Source organism: Anas platyrhynchos, chromosome 2 (assembly GCF_047663525.1).
Source record: "Anas platyrhynchos isolate ZD024472 breed Pekin duck chromosome 2, IASCAAS_PekinDuck_T2T, whole genome shotgun sequence".
Lineage (NCBI taxonomy): Eukaryota > Metazoa > Chordata > Aves > Anseriformes > Anatidae > Anas > Anas platyrhynchos.
The window spans coordinates 97,962,309-97,982,804 of record NC_092588.1 but is presented as its reverse complement, the minus strand read 5'-3'; the positions used below and the strand labels follow the sequence as shown (position 1 = coordinate 97,982,804).

Below are 20,496 nucleotides of genomic sequence, written 5' to 3'. Positions count from 1 at the left end.
GATGGAAAAATATCATGTTGACAAAAGGGAAAAACACACCTAGTGTGCATGGGCCTACAAGAACAGTTTTGGTACTTCATGTTTGAACAGAATAATATAGGTGATGGAATAATTAGTGACATGACAAATTAGATGAGAATGATAAACTATGAAAGGAATTTAATACCTACTTCAGAGGTTTTTTTTTCTTTTATAGCTAAAGTAGAAAGAAAACATTCTTGTTCTGTATATGCAGAATACCTAGTATTTCTAAACCGTATCTGATTTCTGAACAATTGTAAATAAGAAAACAATATTTTTTCTCTTACAAAACCTTACAAAATATTCTTTCCTAATTATTCACAACAGTAAAAGGATGCAGGCTATCAGGTGTTATGTAACTCATAGTAAGCCTTTCTGATGTCCTTTATATTAATGTTTTTGGTCAATAGCAGGATTTAGATTATTATTATAAGTTGGGCAAAATTTTTCAGTTACATTAAACAAAAACAAAACAAAACAAAAAAAAAAAACAAACAAAAAACACCTGCACATAGGCAATGTTGTGTCCAGTTTTGGTCTTCTCCAGTACAAGAAAAATATTGACTTGGGTGAGTTAAGTGGATGGCCATGAAGTTGAGATCTGGAGCACATCTCCCTTGAGGAGAAGCTGAGGGAATGGGACTTGTTTAGCCTGGAGAAGAGGATGCTGAGAGCAGCCTGACAGTACTAAGGAGGAGATTTTGAGGTGGGAGAACCAGGCTTTTCACTGGGCTGCAAGGCAGGAGCAGAGAGGAAGACAATGGTCATAAATTGAAACAAGGGAGGTTCAAAACTGTTGTAAGTGGTTGTGTGTGTGTTTGAGAGAGAGAGAGAGAGAAACAAAATACATTTCAGATGAAGACAGTAAAGATTTAAAACAGGCTGCCCAGAGAGGGCGTGGCATCTCCTTCCTTGGAGGTCTCAAGATCAGATAGACTAGATAAAGCACTGAGCAGCACAGTCTGAATTCAGCGTTGATGCTGTCTTGAGCAGGGTCAATAGGAAATAGACTGTTAATTGTATCCAGAATTGTTCTATCAATCTAAACAATAAGAAAGTATCGCACTGTGTTGCTATTTACTGGGTTTGTAATTTAAATATGATTAATTTGCCACTATATGAAAGAGGTGTAAAAGGTATTAAATGACTGTAACATAATTAGAGAGTGTAAAATAGCTGGAGATACTACCTTGCATGTTTCTGTTAGTTTTTGTATTTAATGTGCCTACATGTAGATTTCACTTCATAGGCAATTGGTGCACACTTTCTATAATTATGTTTGTTCCAGAGTCATTGATTTCTGTTTATGCCCTTTTCTTGCTGAATTCAGATCTCTACAGATTGTAATCTCAAGTTTTATAATAGGTTTTTATCCAGTTTATTTTATTATTGTGTAACTGCAATTAAGATCTTAGTAGAAGTAGTAATCTTATCTTGAATAAAAAATTATTACTATTCCTAATTCTCAGAAGCGCATCTTAAATATGTCCTTCAAATGATATACCCAAAAGCATATTTATAATTTTAATTGAACTGAGTTCATATGCCCTGAGTGCAAGCCTAGTGTCAAAACCACAGGAGTACTTTGTTCTCATGCTTGACCCAGGTATTCTCCTCTATAAAAATTAGAATTAGAGTTTTATGTATTCAATATTTGGGATCAAACACATAATTCCAAAACATTTACATTAGTGATGAATTTAACATATGATCCATGATTGACATATTTGGAATGTAATCTTGTGAATTCTTTTGTCCTTAAAAACTCTTTTCTGAATAATACCATGACTTCCATCATCAAAATTCAGTGCATTAATAGTTAGCAGTTAAATAGTATTCTTTTACCAGTAGCTGTAGTAGAACACCTTAACCTTAAAATACCAGAAGTTGAAATAAATCATGATATTCATTCTTGTTAACGATTTATAACAGCCAAACATTGAATGCTTTGTAAATGCTCCTAAGGCTACCCCCAGCAAATTGCCATCTTGTTTAAGGATGAGTATTGGTTGTTGGTTTTACAGTGGTTTCATTGTCTACAAAAAAGACAATTAGTGAAAGTATGATATAAAGGATCACCTTTGGTCATCCTTTCACAATAAGCAGAACAAAATCTGCTCTGTAAATCCAGGTTATTTCCAACAACATTGCACCACAAGATTAATTTAAACATGATTAGAAATGTTGCCAAATACTGATTTTGTTCCCACATCTTGAAAAGTGGTCAGAACATAGTACTGTGAAGAAAGGCAAGCTGCATGATTCATATTGGCAAGTAATAACCCTACCAAGTGTTAGATAGATGAAATACCCATGCCTTCTAAAAAAAATCGATGTTGAGAAAAGGGAGTTACCGAGTCGAGAGTGAAATGCAATGCACATGATGCCTTTTGCAATAGCTGGCTGTGCATATTGACCTTTTCCAGTTTTCTTCTATGAGTAGCTTATGCCCTGTAAAATTAATAAAATGTTAATAGTTAAGATGGCCCTAACAAGTCCCTCAAATTCCATAAAAGATGATAAATGAGTGGTATTGGTGAATCAGAGTGATATATCCATCATTTGTCACATTTAAGTCTCAGCAGTATTGGGAAATAATGCTTGGTAGGGTCATTCTCCCATCCAGAAGGAAGGAAGTCAAAATGCTTCTTCAGTGCAAATCATTGAATTGTATTCACAACCAATGTAAATTGGCAGAAATCTTTTGGCTTCATATTGATCTAAATTATCTGAGTCTAATAAAATATTGGGCTATGTTATATTGCAAGGCTTTTTTGTTGCTGTTTATTATTATTATTATTTCACCACCTGTATTTTCTGAACAAAAGTTAATTTCTCAGACTCTAATTCTAGCTGATTCATAGAAGCTTGAGTAAGGAAGGCAGACAGATAAATGTTTCTTTCTGCTTAGAAAAAGGGGGGTTGCATGAAGGTACATAATAAGGTGAGTGCTCTGCCTATGGTGCTGCTATACATTTAGATGCTTCAGAATATATTTATGGGTTATGACAGTTTTCGTAGTCAAAATTAAGGAACTGTTCCAGTGAAAACATTATTGGTGTTATCTTGTTCACTGGTTATTATTGACAGCTTTTTGATGTTGAATAATATAATGATGATAGCCATTGTGTGAGTAAGGATCTTAGATCTGCAAAATGTTACAGAAAGTCAGTCTATCCCCAGCAGTTCACATGATTTTTGACAAAAAACCTATTTCTTAACTGTGGTGTCTTATATATATCTTAATTTAACCTTCTTGTGGTGAGAAACAACTGAAATTGATAATTGTAAAGTGGTAACTTGGAACAATGTTGTGTGTGTTCCTAGAATGCTTTTAACTGCAAACATGCAGGCAGAATACCGTGGCTGCAGTTATTTGTGTGTATTTATACCAAAAATGTTAGCTCGAACTGAACCGTTTAACATGCCTAATCCATAGCAGCTGTAATGGTCAGTGAAACTATTTTTGTAAACCACTTCTATTGGCTTTCTGAGCTTCCTTTAGTATTGATTTAATTTTAGTCAACCACTCAAACTTTAACCAGAATGAGCTGGTGCCAGATTATGCATCAATGACATATGTATTCTGTATTCTTTGGAAACCTCACACAATTGCAGATTTCTCTTGCCTATACAACCACTTTGTAGCTAATTAGACCAGACGTGGCACTAAAGAGAAACCACAAACACAGCAGTATGCCCTGATAGATATTAATACAGTCCAGTCTCTTAACAAAGTGAACAATTGCTCAAATAATGATTTCCTGCTGTGGACTTTTTATGCTTTGTTTGTTAAATCCTATTTTCCTTCCTACTTTCCTGTTGACTGCAGCAGAATTGAATTTTATTCAACTCAACTCGCACTGGGTCAGCAAAACTCTTCACCTTTGTGCAAGAAAAGTTAACTCATTAAAGGCTGTCTGGTTTTTTGAAACCTTATCAGCGCACTGAGCTCCCACCCACAACCAAAGGGAAGGGGTTAATAGAGCACTTTATGAAATGTGGGAGAAATGAGGCAGTGAGGTACATATTTGCTAATGTGTTTAAAGCAAAGTCAGAGTTCACTGGACCATGGTTTGGTTTGTTTTCATTTTCTAGCTATTCATTCTTTTCTTTCCTTAGTATTTTCTCATTGCCTTGGTGATGTGGCAAAAATTTGTGCTAAATATATTTAATATAACGTTAACAGTGATTGCTAACAGTAACAACACTACAAAAAGCAAAGGTGTAGTGGAAATTAATCCTGTGGAATATCATGTCACTTAAGAGAATGACAACATCTTCTCTTCACATTCATTCATCTGGTAGCATGGGGATACTGGAAAAAAAGGTAATTTACAACATAATTTAAACGATTATATGTCTAAATATGTAATGATATGCAGAAAACTTTGCTGTTGCTGCTGGGAAGAAGAGGAGTAATTTACTATCATTTTAGCATTTGTAAGCAATATAATTACATGCAAATGTCAAGAAGGTATATTGTTAGTACTGCTTGCTATTTTTACAGCTGGAAAAATAAACAGTCCGGTACTCTTTAGGAGCTTTAAGCATTTCAAAAATAAAAAAAAGTTTGTACGGAATAACTTTCTTGCAAGTGCAGGAAAAGGAAAGGTCAGAGGGGTACACTTTTATCAAGAAGGCTCAGTGAAATCTTGATAATTTCTCGTGACCTTCCTCTTTCATAATGAGATCCATAGGCTAGTTTTTTCTAATAGGCTGACAAATTCTACAGACCTCCTCATTCAGTTTAATACTTTGAAAATATTAGAATACTTTGAAAATATTAGTCCCACACTAAGGCAAATGGTACTAACTTTGTCAGAATTAGCAGCAGCAGGAAAAAAAAAAGTTACTTTGGTGCTAATGTATTATTTTATGTTGGCATTTTCTTCTTTGATTTGCTCTCTATAAAATATGTTGTATAAATATATTATAATTGGTGAAGAGTAAAGATTCCATACTCTTAAATTAAACCTTTAACTATCACAAAGGTTTTGTATTTAAACTTAGTTCTTCACCAGGGTAGGAAATTGTTACTGTTGTAGATTGAAAACACTACATCTAAAGCATTGAAAAATTGTTGGAAGTTGCATTTTCTTTGGGAGAAAGAGTTTCACTGTGTGGCTGTGATCTTGAAAACTACACAAAGCATCTAGATCACATTCATGTTTTTTCCCTTTTTGCTGTCTTTTATTTTTTTTAGTACTTTCATCCATTTAGGTGGTATTGTTTGAATGCTCTTAATCTCCTGATAGGAAAAACGGCTGAGAGGCACAACAAAGGAAAGCTCATTGATAATGTAGAAGAAAGTCTAAAGTTAAACCTCCCAAAATTGCTTTCAATATAGTGATAGCTGCAGAAGTCACTGGACTGGCAATAGCAGTTTGGCTGTTCTTGTTAAAGGGTGTCTGCCAAATGCAGATGGCTAGTCCATTTTGATATCTCTGCTTTGTACAGGCAATCAGACCTGGTTATATTGTATTGCTATTAGGCTTTATGGAAGTATCAGTGAATCTTCCCCTGCCCCTCCCGTCTCCCCTCCCCCCCCCCCCCCAAATGTTGTCAGATTTATTCAGTAAAGAACTTAGCAAATTCTGATTAATTTTCTGTAATGCATCTGTAATTTCTCTGCCTTACTTCCTGTCCCAGGAATGATACTAACTCCTTGATGCATAATGTCAAACCAAGGTTTGACAGTATTTTGCAAGAGGTAGCTGTGTAAATTAATCAGGATTTCAGGGGGCTAGAGAGGAGTAGTTCCACCCATCCATGAAAGGCTCTTGCACAATCATTTTGCAGAACTGTGCATAATCATTTCATAGATTCATTAACACAACAGCACTGTGCCACTGGTAATGATTATTAGATCTCTGTATACAAAGAGAAATTAAAGCAGACACATTACATGAACTGAAAAAGTTTGAGGAAGCATTAAGGACTAAAAGATAGAATTTCCTTGTTTGAATCCCATTTTTAGTTTGTTAGACCATAGTATTATTATTTTAAGTGTTACATTTTACAGCAAAGTCACTAGTTACAAGGACATACTGGACATTCACATGTAACATGAATCACTTTCCTGACTGTGAAAAGCCGTGGTTTTTCAAACATTGAAGGTGGCTGATGGCTCTAACTTCTCTTCAAATTAAGCTCAAAGGAAGAGAAAGAAGCTGAGCGATTGATAATAATTCTGAATAAAATCATTTGATGCCACCATTATGAATTACTTGACTTTTTTTTTTTTTTTGGTTCATCAACCAGTTTTTATTTTAAGAGCTCGCTTTACTGTTACAGAAATTCTCTGCTTTTGAGAATCTGCTATCGGTGTAAGTCAGCTTCTGTATTGGAATAAATGTTTTTTTGTTTGTTTTGTTTTGTTTGTTTTTAAGAGATTCAGTCTAGTAGTCTACCTCAAGCTGTTCTATTTCCAGCTACATGGTACGCTACTTTTCAGGGTTTCTAGAAAAGTGAGCTCAGTATCTAGTCAAAATATTTTCAGTTCAGTCTCTGGACCAATTCTTTCTTATTAGGGAACTCACAAGGAATTTATTTAGAGAGATGGCTATTGTAGATCCAATATGAAGGTCACACCTAACAGGTCTGCTCTGTAGGGTAGGGAAAAATTCATTGCACCTGAAAGATAAATTGTTAGTGTTTTCATGTGGATGCAAATAATTAAAAAGAATGTGGGACTTGAGCTTTTTCATCATGCTTCTGTTTATCACATTTGGTTCGAGCCAAAATTTGACTCTGTCTCAGTGCTGTGATACACTTGGCCTGTTTGGTTAAAATGCAGCACCCAAATCCCTGCACCATCTATGAGGTAAAATTTTACTGCTGTAAGTACCATTTGTGTAAAATGACAGCATCAGTTTACCACTATTATCATAATATTAAAAAAAGAGATCTCAGTCTAAAGTTTTGATGTGCAAATGCGTTTAGGAAATGGAAATTATTGAGTCACTAAAAGGTCTGATTTAGAAATTATTGAGTCACTAAAAGTCAGCAAAAGGTCCAGGGATGCAGTGAAGCAGACATTTAAACATGATTGCATTTCCTGCTCTGAGGTGTAGAACTGGCACGAGTTGTCTCCAGTAACCCTGGCTGGAACCACCTGATGCTATTCCCACTCTACTTTAAGGACACACTGAGATCCCAAATCATATATTTGCTTTTTTTTTTAAAAATTCACTATCTCCGGTTCTCAGTAGCTGGTAAGTTGTACAGTATTTTTCCTGGCAGAAAATGCTGACTCAGTCCTGCATTGTTTTCTGTATGGTTTATATAATTATGTTGCTTCTTGTGAGATGGAGCAAAATATTTTGCATGACTGTAGTCTTGAAATGATACTGTGAATGGCTCTATCCTATAACACTTACTGGTTTATTTATGTTAAAGAAATACCTGTGTTATATTTCGAAGGAAGTTGCTTCTTTTGCAAAGAAACAAGACCTTATTGAATCTCAGCTTCAGGTAGAACTCAAATATTATAATACAGAAGCTCCTCAGTGTTTCCGTGGCATATATTAAAACAGTTTTCCTGTCCATATTCCAAACTTGGAAACAGCTTTGTGAAGTCTTGGCAATCTTTACTGAGGCCATGGTTGAGGCAAATTAGCTGAAAGACACATATGACCTGTATCCAGAAAGAATAGAAGCAAAATAAGTCCCATTTCCTATTTAGATACTGTAAACATATAAACAAGTGTGAAAATTTTTTCCTTTAAAATGTGGTTGAATTTATGATCTTCACATTTCTAAAAGCCCATTTTGTATCTTTATTGTTTCTTTGATGGATGCAAATAAGGAAACTATATTCTACATTTGAATATGGCATAAATGTTTGAAGTGGGAAACTAGGACTTGCTTCTTAACTTAATTCTGCCAACAAGAAGGCAGGAAGATGACCTGAGCTTCAAATTTAATTATCCACAATGGAAATATGCTTTTTTTTTTTTTTTTCTTTGATTGTCAAAAGGAAGCTGGTGAGTGCTATGTGTGATTCTGTATTTCTTCTATTTTCCTTTTTGTTGGTGAACTGTTATTGTTCCCTTCTGCCCTTGCAAATAAAACAAGTTCCGTGGTCAGCAGACATGTGCAAATAGATGGCTGAGGAATGAAAAATAGTTCTACATTTCATTTTTCTTTATCATTGGCTTTTTTGATGTGCAGTGAAACAGATAAGAATTTTATAAAAGCCACTCTGATACAAGGTGCCAAAATTGGGAAGTAATAAACTTTTTGGTACAACATTAAGTTGATTTTTGGAACTGCTAAACATCATTTATTCTTATTTATTCACTGGGAGCAGTGAGAGCTAGGAGTATTTTAGTCAACTGTGGCATTAAGATTCAAAGATGCCTTCTCAAAATCTTGCTGCTAACCTTGGTTGTTTCTATTTCTGATATAAGAATATGAATGTTTACCAGTATTGTAAATCATGCTGGTATTGCTTGGTCAAAAGCTCTGAACAAGGTCTAAATAGCATTGGTACCTGTCTAGAGATCGGTTCTTTTCCTGAAGTACAATAGAGTGTTCAAAACTCACAAGCCACAGCCAGAGAAGGAATTTAGTAACCTACAAGGCCGTGAATCTTATACCCTTCTTCAGGACTTTCTGTGGCATTTACATGCAGCTTTCCTGGCAAGCAACAAGTTGGTTATGTCTCTCTTGTCTGTACGTTTCTTCGGGTTGTCTAACAAGAAGTTACTTCCTTGCCTGGTATTTCCCTAACACATTCCAAGAAAACCTTTGCAGGATGAACTTGCATTGAAAATAATTCCAACATTTGAGCAATTATAACTGACCACAGAAGACAGGCTTATTTTTGTTGTTTCCTTGTGGAGCTAGAATTGGACTACCAGTTTATGCCAGCAGCAAACAATGTCAAAAAGGATATTTTTTCCTTTTCTCCTTCTTCTCTCTCTCTCTCTCTCTTTTTTTTTTTTTTTTCTTTTTGTGTGTGGTTTTTTGTAGGTGGAATTTCCACATTTCTGTTCACCCACTGGGGTGAGGGGAAGAGTGGAAAGGCCTTACTAACCTGCTAGCAGTGACATTTAGAGATGAAAGTATTCCATGCCAGCAAGAACCAGGCATGATCACTGCAGTGAACCACTTTATTAAGCTCACTTCTGAGTCCAGCTGGCGTGGTTAGCAGTGACTAAACCTCTCATGATGAGGCAGGCACATCAGCATGCACTTGCTGCCTGCCACCTTCGCTGGCTCGGGCGGTCACATAAAATGGCTCCTTGTGGACCTGATTTGAGGCCTGTAGCATGTTTTAATGGCCTGACAGAAGGCACGAGCAACTCGGTGTGTCTGGCACTGTTACTAAGACACCAGGGTCTATATTCAGACTTCACAGAAGCACAACAGTAGTGTAATGTAAGTCATGATCAGCTGCCTGGTTTGGTCCAACTAAAAGCTATCTGCAGTGGTCCTGGTTTGAATACAATCACAGAATGGCTTGGGCTGGAAGGGACGTTAAAGACCATCTAGTTCCAACCCTTCTGCCATGAGATCGCCCACTAGATCAGGTTGTCTAGTTCAAAACCATCCCCCTTTGTCCTGTCACTATCTGCTTGTGTAAAAAGTCACTCTCCATTGTTTTTATAAACGCCCTTCAGTTACTGAAAGGACACAGTGAGGTCTCCTTGGAGACTTTTCTTCACCAGGCTGAACAGCACCAGCTCTCTCAGTCTTTCTTCATAGTAGAGGCTCTGCAGCCCTCTGATCATCTTCATGGCCCTCCTCTGGACCCCCTCTAACAGATCTTTCCTTCTTCTGCTGGGGGCTCCAGACCTGGAAGCAGTACTCCAAGTGGGGCCTCACAAGGGCACTATTCCCCTCACAAGGGGCACAATCACCTCTCTTGCCCTGATGGCCACCCCTCTGTTGATGCAGCCCAGGACACAGTTGGCCTTCTGGGCGGCAAATGTGCACTGCTAGCTCACGTTGAGCTTTTCGTCTGCCAGAACCCCTAGGTCTCTCTCTGCAAGGCTGCTCCCAATGAGTTCTTCTCCCAGTCTGTACTCATGCCTGGGATTGCCCCAACCCAGGTGCAGCGCCTTGCACTTGGACTTGTTGAACCTCTTTAAGTCCATGTGGGACCACTTCTCAAGCTTGTCCAGGTCCCTCTGAATGCATCCCTTGCTTCTGTTGTATTTGCTGCACCACTCAGCTCGGTGTCACCTGCAAATTTGCTGAGGGTGTACTTGATCCCACTGTCTATACCATTGACAAAGATATTAAACAGCACTAGTCCCTTTTCTTCAGTCCTGAAGTATGTTTTTGACAAATTCTGAATACATCAAAGACAGGAAAAATAGACAAAAAACATAATGGCATTATACTCATTACGTCATGTTCAATCAGATGATACCTTGATGTGCAGCTACTTGTGCAGATCACTTCTTCCTTTCAGATTCTCACAATCTCTGGAATCACATGGAAAATCAAACCCCCCTGAAAGTCTGTGAGGTCTGCTCATTAAACAGTGGAAGCGTATTGTTGGGTAGGTGGCATGGATTTTATTTATTTATTTATTTTGAGTCCATGACCTGACATCCTATTCCTTACATAAAAATCATTTTCACCAGGTATTTAAAGCTGTGCTTGCATGCTTGCAAACTTAAGTAAAAGTGGTGGTGGGGACATAGCTAAAAGTAATGTAGTATACATTTCTCAATTCAGATTAAAACAAAAAAAAAAAGTAGACGGTTGTTGTAAAAATTGTACACATTTGAGGGGTGTGTATTTGAGGTTATCATGTCTCTCCGTCTATTTGCCAGTACAATCAAGAGGATTTTTGTTTGTTTGTTTTTATTTTTAAGTCATAATGTTATTGTTATGACTACCTGTAGTTTGCAGTAAAGGTGGGCTAAAAGAGATATATGGTTTATACATAATATACATAATGTACATAATTTTATACAGTATGTGAAATTTTGATGTAATTACTCTATAAAAATAGGAGTAAGATAAAGATATTGTTAATTATAGTATTTGTCATATGTATGTGTAATAAGAGAACTGTTAAGAATGGTTATAAACTTTTGAAATAATCCTGCTTTGCTCTGTATTCTCTGTTTTTATATTTGTACTCAGCTCTATAACTGTAGGACTCTAAGTTGCATATCAGTTGTTATAATGAGGAAAAGTGGAAAGTAGGTTGAAGTTCCCTGTTGCTGCTGCAAAGTGGTAAAGTATTACTTCTGGTTCACTGTTGTTGTCAACAGTGTTTATGCTAAAATACAGGGTAGGATGCCATGGTTATCAGGAAATTCCATCACTTCTCTCAGTTCTCCATTTCCCATGGAGGTTACAAGGAAGCTTCTTAAATTATTAATGTCCTAACTAAGCTGTAGCAACCATCTACTGTTGAGAAAATCTTGTATATGCCAGTGAGGTCCTGCAGACTCCATCCATTCCTGTCTCATGGCTGAAATATATGGTATAATTTTGACAATAATAAAAAAGCAAAGATGAATAGGCTGTAACCTTCTCTCATCATCTCCACCTGCCTATCTAAGGCATGTACAGTGTCAAGGTACAAGGGAGAAACTTCACTAAGTGTTCTGGCATCCAGCCTGATAGATACTTTCTTCCACAGAATGGAGACTTCAGGTAAACATACGCATCAAGTCAGACACTCACAACTGGAGTGTTTATGAGGAGGGCGAGGCTGGTGTGGATAAAGGGGCAGACAGTATTATAAATTGCTCTGTTGAAGCAATTTTGCAGCAGCAGAGCATCTACTTGTGAAGTGTTTTGCATAAGTAAAGCGGAATTTCAATAATTTGCACTAATATCCATCTAATTCACTGTGGAAAACTGACTTTAATAAATCAGTAAGAAAAACTGCTTAAGATGCAATTGGGAACTATGCATCACCAAAATATACTCAGTTAATTTGCTCTGACAGGCCTGATGGTGGTTTACAATGTTGTAGTGCATTGGGATTCATTTCACAGGCCATGACCCTGTGATAGTAGGCGCTGTACATATTGAGAGCAGGAAGGGATACTGTGCCTGAGCTTTCAGTCAGAGTACGAAACAGGAGGAAGTGGAAGGAAGATAATGCAGTACAAGACGACAGTGTTAGTGTGCATGCAATGTAGTAATTTTAGCATGCTTGAAGTCTTGCTATTCTGCAGCCGAATCTCTACTTCTCTCAGTGGGAGGGCAAAAGCTACAAACTGATAGTACTTCTGGGAAGATTTTTATTTTATAAATAGTGACTATATAATGCAAATTGCTCAACATGCTCGAGAGGGGAAGGTTCTCAGATGAAAATTGTTAGCAGCCTGGCAGTGGAATATTCTGAGAGGAGCACAGCATGTTTTTGATTCCAGCTAAAAAAGGAACTCATTCCTGTCTCCTACTTCCATAAAAGTGATGTAACCTCTAGTCTGGGACTGGAGAAGGCACACATGTGCCTTGCTCCTTTATATATGCTGCAAAATCCTAGTAGTTGGTTGCACTAGCTGTTAATACAAGCTTCTGTTCTTTATGTAAACTTGTAGTTACACTTTGGAGAAATTTGACTCTGTCGCCTCAATAGATGCTTAATTACTTAAGTCTCTTCTTGGGGGACCAACAACAAATATAGGTAACCTAAATTCTACCTAACACATCTCTACCTTGTGCTTTATGTTGTCCAGGTGGTTCTGAAGGTTTATGACACAGGTTGTGGCATAGGAACATAAGTAGAATTTAGGCTGTCTGGACTGAGGCCATAATTTTTAAGTGGTATACTGCCTAAGATAGCTATTTGACCTTTTAAGCCTTACAAATTGGAGAACTGAGAATTCCTGTTTTCTCCATTGGAAAATATGAATACTGAAGTTCTGTCTGCTCCTGCTGTGCACAGAAAGCGCAAGGATCAGGTTTGACATCTGTTGAACTTAGGTGTTGGTTATCTTCAGTGTTGAACCCAGGGCAGCTCAGTGAGATCCCTGTAAAGGAAACTTTGAGGACATCCTATACTCACTTATCTGCCACATGGAAAGCTAGGCATGCTGCCTGGCCCAGGGGCTTGTTAATCTTGCCTGCCCTTAAAATGTTGTCATTAGACTGGTGATTAGGAAGGAGGGCTGGCAGGAGCTTGACCTCATTGCTGCTGGACAGGCAAGGTGTGTGGGTAGCCTGAACTCAAACAGTGAAATAGGAATACCAAATGGTGGGTCTTGAAGACAGCCATTGCTTCAGGATACTGCAGAACCTCCCACCTCAGGAGAACACAAACTACAGGCAAAGAGAATTTTAAAGGCTTGTCCAAATCACTGAGGAGGCTTATGGGCAGGAATGAATTACAGAGTCACAGAATTTCTAGGTTGGAAGAGACCTCAAGATCATCGAGTCCAACCTCTAACCTAACACTAACAGTCCCCACTAAACCGTATCCCTAAGCTCTACATCTAAACGTCTTTTTGAAGACTTCCAGGGATGGTGACTCCACCACCTCCCTGGGCAGCCTGTTCCAGTGCCTAACAACCCTTTCAGTAAAAAAGTTCTTCCTAACATCCAACCTAAAACTCCCCTGGTGCAACTTAAGCCCATTCCCCCTCGTCCTGTCACCAGGCACGTGGGAAAACAGGCCAACCCCCACCTCTCTACAGCCTCCTTTAAGGTATCTGTAGAGAGCAATAAGGTCGCCCCTGAGCGTCCTCTTCTCCAGCCTGAACAAGCCCAGCTCCCTCAGCCGCTCCTCGTAGGACTTGTTCTCCAGGCCCCTCACCAGCTTCGTCGCCCTGTGTTTAATTAAATGTGTTTAAGATTCTGTTCTGTAAAGGGATGATCTTCTTGTACAAATGCATTAGTTTATTAATTAGTACTGTGAATTCTGTACATTGCCCTACATAATATCATAAAATATTTTGTCTTAGCAGGAGGCAGTCTCTTACTGGTAAAACTCTGCTGAGGTGAGCCTGTTTCTTTCTGAGTGCTTAGGAAGGCAGGATGCTTGCAATTAGTCAAGTTTTGGTTCAATTGATGGGGTATTTAAGGAATATCATCAAATTTACCTTTCTGAAGCCCTTTGATGTATTAGTAGTGTGTTCACTGTGATGGGAAAGATATTTATTCCAGAGAAATACAATGAAAAATACTGTTGTCTCACAGATTGAAAAAAATAATATCATAAATCAATTGGTTGTAATGCAAGGGTTTTGTTCTCTAATTAAATAATTTTTTCTCATGTTTTTACGTAAATATTTTAATTTTCATTCAATGAGGAGATTTACGTCTTTGGCACCTCGTACTGATGGTGTAGCAGCTCTGAGATGTTAATTGGTAGGCTCGAAGTATTACAATAATTGTGTGGCTTTTTCAGTCTCCATGTATAATTTTCTGTCAAAGATTTACAGCCATGCACCCCATGAATTTTCATATTAATAAATTGTCTCATCTGCAAAAAACAGATATAAATGAATCCCCTGGCTATTTCTCCATAGTTCCAATGCTGTACACAGCTTGCATATGGCCAGCACACAAGAATATTCATTCCTATTGATGTATGTGCCAAGTCAAGTTATTGCCACTGTTTGTAAAAGTGTACTTTCTCTAGGTTTTAGGATAGTGTTATTCTTATTTCATATTGTCCTTTAATATGTGTTAGAAAGCTATGAAAAACAGATAAGATACATGTTGAAGAAATGTAGTAGAAAGTGCTCAGCTTTGTTCTCTCAGAAAGCCAAGATCTTTGTCAAGTATACTCAATTTGAATATATTTTTTTTAACAGTCAGCTTCAATGGACACCATATGTTGACTATGGATGCTGAATAAGTTGAATTTCAAAACCCCGTGGGACTTATTGATGAAAAGCTAGTTTAAATTTAAAATAATAGAAAAAGAGTTTCCTTAAAGACTTTTGTTTTTTTTTTGTACTTTAGAATATAACAGTAATATCATTGGTAGGTTTTAGGACTTTTAGAATGAAAAATTGTAAATCAGACATGATTTTATTTTTTTTAACTATGAAAAAGGAAGTAAATCACTGATTTGGTAAATTTCAGCTCAGCAAACTCAGGCTGTCATAAGAAAATATCAGATAAGTTTCTTACCATCTTATGTGCCATCCATGTATACGCATGTAGAATCTGTGTTTGGAATTAGCTGATATTATTCTTTCTTCGACATTTTTTAGATGTGCAAATCTGGATCTTTTTCTGCCCAAGCTACAGAGAATTGAAAAATCTTAAAATTCTAAAATTATTGATGAAATTTAAAATAACTTTTCTGCGTTTGTTTCATTATGTCAAAACACTATTTCCCTACTTTGTCTAGTATGAGTTAAAGCTCCCTATGCATTAACGAGTTTTGTTTTCCTGTGAAAGTCATTTAGCAAAAAAAAACAAACAAACAACAACAACAACAAAAAACCAAACCACCAACTATGTTTAATTCACAAATATGATAACAATCTCTCTGGCCTCTATTTTTCTAGAATGCAGGTTGCAATAGTTAGTATTTTTGCAATCCAGTGTTCAGTGTTTCTTTGACACCTTCATAGAAGCACTTCAGCTCTTTTTTGGTCATGTTAATGGACACAAAATGAGAAACCCAAATACAGCACTGTATTATGATCTCTGTAAGAAGCTGTATCACCAGTCTAACTGTGAAGGTGGTCAGCATTGGTCTAGAAATTAAATTTGAGTGGAAAGTGCCTTTTTAATGACTGGTTATATTAATGACGGAATAGCAAGTTGACTTTTAAAAGGTCCAAGTCATAATGTAGTGCTGGGGTACTGGTTACAATTAATAATAATAAAAAATCATATTCTCCATAAGTTCATATCCATATATTTCCAATTATAAAATCAGATTAGTTATGCTGTTTCATAGTACGATGCATGATATAATAATGTAGAAGTGCTGAAGATGTTGCTTTGTCAATCAGTGATGGAATTTATTTTTCTGAAGTAGTTAAAAAACACCTTTCACATTCTTCATTGTTTTTATCACACATCCACACATCATTCACTGGTCTTTCCCAGATTCATAAGAATAAGAAAGTCATTTCCTTAGTAGTTTTTTTCCTTTTTTTTTCTTTTTTTTTTTTTTTTACTTCCCTTTTGCTTTCCTAACAGTTGCCTAATTATAAAATAAGGTTGTTGTTATTGCTTTAAATTATTCTTATAAGGGAATTATCTCTGTTTTGTTTGAACTGTGTTCAAGGTGATACAAATTCTTAATTAATGGTATAAAGTTAATGGCTTTGGTTTCTTCAAAACAGGCAAAGATACTTGATCTTACTGTTTTTTTGCAATTACTTTTCACTGTTAACCATGCATTGCAAGTTGCCTTCAGATCTGTGTAAAACATCTCTTATGTCCTTTTGGGAAGGAAAACTGTTTGCTATTGCTCCGCTTAAAGTCCCATGCACATACCAGGAAGGGGAAAAAAGGAAAAATAAAAAAAAAAGTCTAGACACCAAGGAGACACTATATATTGTAATTATTATTATTATTATTTTTAATTTGATTGCTTAAAAAGATAAGCGGCTGAGAGAGAGTCAAGTGTTGTTTCTCTATAAATTGTGTGCCAGCAGGTTTATCACTAAACATTGTAGATTATGTTGAGTGGAATAATAAGGAGGAGGAAAGGGAGGCTAAAATAACAGAGTGGTAGGACTATTTTGACTCCGCAATCAAACTCTCCTTGACTTTTGCCCTTTGGGTGGAAAGTGCTTATGTTACAAAACAACATGAGGTCAGCCTCTAGGTTTTGCTGTCAGTTTCTTTCTTGCTGATCTGTACGAGGGAGTATAGATTTGTTTTCTTCACTTTTGTGTTAAATGCTGCATGCTGTCACTGTATGGGTGATAAGAATGGCAATTGCTTTTCCTACGAAGTGTAAGAAGAATCACACGCTTCAAGAATGGAAAAACTGCTTAGATGGGATTAAAGAACCATGCCCAGGGACAGCAGAAAGATATCCTGGAAAACATGTGAGCCTCCACTTGTCAAATATCTCCCTCTTTCAGAGAAAATGTAGAGTCTCAGACTATTTTTACTGTTATAAAGTCAGTATATTAAAAATAATAAAAAAATAATAATATTTTGGGTGTACCCAATTGATTTAATTTGAAAATTCTCCCAAATCCTTTTGAAAGGATAGCTCTCCTGGTTTTCAGTTTTTTTTTTCTGAACTCTTATCCTAGGATTACAATTGCTTGGTTAGTGATCCAGTGCTAGGCCTGTGATGTGGAAGAGGTGTAGGAGCCTGAGTGCATTATTTAAAGGCTGTGGTACAGTGGAGGAGGCCACTGACAGGAAGCAATAAAGTAGTTATTAGGTAATGACTGTGGAGGCACTGTGTATAAAGTTAAATTGATATATGTAAATCACTGACTTTAAGATGCTCAAGCTGCCTCTTGGCACTCATCTTTCTTTACACAAGTGGGTATCAAATAGTTACTGTTTTGATAACTGGTATGTAGCTAACCTACATTAAAGACCTAAAGGGAGTTGAGCTCTTAAATTCCTTTGAAATGTAATGGAATTTGGGCGCCTAGTGCTGTTTCTTTTACAAATGTCACTGGCTCATTTGCTTTTATTAAACTGGCTTTTGAAAGTAGTGTAAAAGCTTTGATATATTCTACCACAGTATGAAAGGCACGGGGTATACATTCAAACCAGCACATCTGACTTGAAACACATGTTGGCAATGGCAGAAACCAGTGCAAACCAATTATAAGATGATCTTTTGACGACTTTCTGCATCTGTGTCTAACAGTTGTGGTGCATAATACTGATAGCATATTTTGGACGTTTCTGCACAGGGCTAATTTGAACAGAAATGTTCCATGTTGGCTTGTTACTTGGTGTACATAATTAAAATAATATATTACGAAAATGGAAAAAGAACTGTATTGTTTTTGGAGGTCAGACTCCTGCCAAGTATGCAATCCCTAAATCAGCCAAGTATATATGAACATGCCTAAGTAACTTTTACTTGTTTACGTATTTTGTCTTCTATACAACTGTATCTTAAGAAAATACCTATAAAAAAGCTGGTATACATGATACAAAGAATCTAGTGTGATTATGATCATTACCCAAATACAGAATAGATCAAGATATTAGGATACCTATGAACATTTATACTACTGTTAGTACATAAGAGTGGATATATTTGTATGTAAGATAGATATAAACAAGAATTTACAGGGCTTTGTTAGGTGCAACCTCACAAACCAGACCTGAGCTTTTTGAGGAACCAATCTTTGTGTCTACTTTTGAGGCGTGAAGTGACTTTTCTTGCTTGTAAAAATCAACATTTTGCATTGCCTGTGTATGGAGTCTATTTATAGGAATTAAACTCAACGTGCTTCTATACTACCCGTGAATTTCCTTTCCTCAGATTAGGGCTACTGGGGGGCTGCAGTTTGGTTTTCTGTCATTTTCATGTGGCAGTGCTGCAAGATAAATACCAACTCGTGTTATATGGGAAACTCATGTATTTTTTATTTTACTTTTTTTTTTTTTTTTCCATCTGAGTTTGCAGATTCAAATGCAGCTCATCCTAGTCTAGAATTACAAAATAAATCTTAATTGTGGTTCCTTCCAAAAATATTTGTAAAATAAAGTGACTTTGTTAGATGCAATCTGAAACATTTGCCTTTCGTTTGCAGCAGAAACCATTAGAAGTTTTTTTTATGGCCACACCCAGGACTCCTCAGAGTCAATCATATAAACATTAAAAGCAAAAACCCAAACCCATAGACATCTGTAAGGCTTCACAAAAGAAATAGAGTTTCTTTGAGTGGTAGTTTTCATGCAGAACTGTACCTACTCTGAGAATTTATTCTCTTATGCTAAGAATGATTAAAGAATAAAATGTACTATTCATATTGCTTGCCTGTGCTTGCAAACTGTGCAGAATGGTAACAACAAATGAGTAAAATTTAAAATAAATGCAATCAGCTTTTCTTAAAAGATATTTAGGATTAGGCCTCTGCACAGGTTTGGATTTAATCTTAGGTACTTTACTACTCTAATGGGTGATCACCAGGGGAACAGACATGCTTTTATTTGTGAATAAATCCACAGTAGATTGTTACATGAAAATGTGTTTTCATGTAATTATGCAAAGGAAATTAAAACAACTCAGAAGTAAATTTTTGCTAATGTAATTTCTTAGCTGTGAGTGCAAATTCTGCAAGTGTTACATTGACATGTAAATTTGAAGGTCCACTTGTAAAGTTAAGACAGGAGAAGTATCCTAATCAGAGTTACACAAACCCATCTAATTAGCATGAAAATATTTCTGGGCTGCCACATGTGATGTATCATTGCTTTGCTGTGCAAATACAATTAAAGAGAGCCTTGGGGACTTCCTCATAAAGAGATTAAACAGGAAAACAAGATCAGCAATTCTAAAAGCTTGTATCTGAAGACTTAACTAATCCAGACAAGTTTTCATTTCCAAAGATTTCTATTCCCTGATGTATGCATTCTAATTCACAAGTACGATTGTCTAATGCTTGTAGGTCACAGACATCCACAATCTTTTACATTCTGCTGTGTTAGGAGAAGAAATAACAATCTGTAACCCTTTCAAAGGTGCATGTCATTTTTCTCTCCTGCTTCTCATTTTTTCCCATCAGAGATTAACAACAATTTAGGCTCATGAGTGGAACTACTTGTTGAATGCTGCCTAAACTGCTTCAGTCAAAATGATCTTGCTTAACAAGCACCTACCTACCATTTAAAATTCTTTCTTAAGTTAACTTCACTTGTTTTGTCTGGAATAGGTTAAGGAAGCGGATCATAGGCAAGTCTGGAGAAGTGGGTATTTCTGGTGAGGAGGTTTGAAATGAGTAGCTACAAGTACTTCAGGGGGCAAAAACTTCCTTTGCTGAAATAGTAACTAGAAGAGCATGTATGAAATATACCACCCATTTAGCACAGAAGTTGAAAATAACCTCTTAATTCAGATAATTTTTTATAGTTATTTAGGTGATTCTAATGCAATCTAATTCTGACTAATATGCTAGAATTAATAGTTTTGAATGACAAGCACCCTATTTCTCATGCATTTTAAAATGATACATCAAATGCTCTAGGAAATTTTATTGACTTTTTGAAATTCATTAGAAATGAAACTGAAACTTGCAGAATGGCAATTTTCAGTTTGATATAATTCATTAGAATATAAACACATTAAACTAGTTCAATTCAACCTCTTTTGTGATGCTGTGAAATAAATAATTTAAATTAACATTTGAAACCATTGTTAATTACAAGTAGTTTAGTGTGTATTTAGTATGCTCCAAACTTTGATTTTCTAGTAGTTTGTCACAACAAAATTAGCTCAAAATCAAAAAAGTATTTTTTGTGCTATCTTGTGGAGGAAAATAATTCATCTAGCTAACTTGCTCAGTTCTGATGCAGGCTGTTTTTAGATTATAAAACTCTCTTCCAAAAATTCCAGATGACTGATTTTTTTTTTTTTTTTTCTTAAAGGAA

At 36.3% G+C, this 20,496-nt stretch overlaps 1 protein-coding gene across 7 annotated transcripts in view; it reads left to right on the top strand.

Annotated features, from left to right (window-relative positions):
• The window catches only part of BBS9 (Bardet-Biedl syndrome 9), a 315,416-nt gene that overhangs the window by 237,869 nt on the left and 57,051 nt on the right, over positions 1–20,496 (top strand). For 4 of the 7 annotated variants that reach the window (XM_072033266.1, XM_072033263.1, XM_072033264.1 and 1 more), the window contains one exon: positions 10,448–10,537. The exons of the other annotated variants lie outside the window; for them this stretch is intronic. In XM_072033266.1, coding sequence (XP_071889367.1) covers positions 10,448–10,537 — 90 coding nt within the window. The remainder of the gene's footprint in view (positions 1–10,447; positions 10,538–20,496) is intronic. 7 annotated transcript variants of the gene reach the window in all.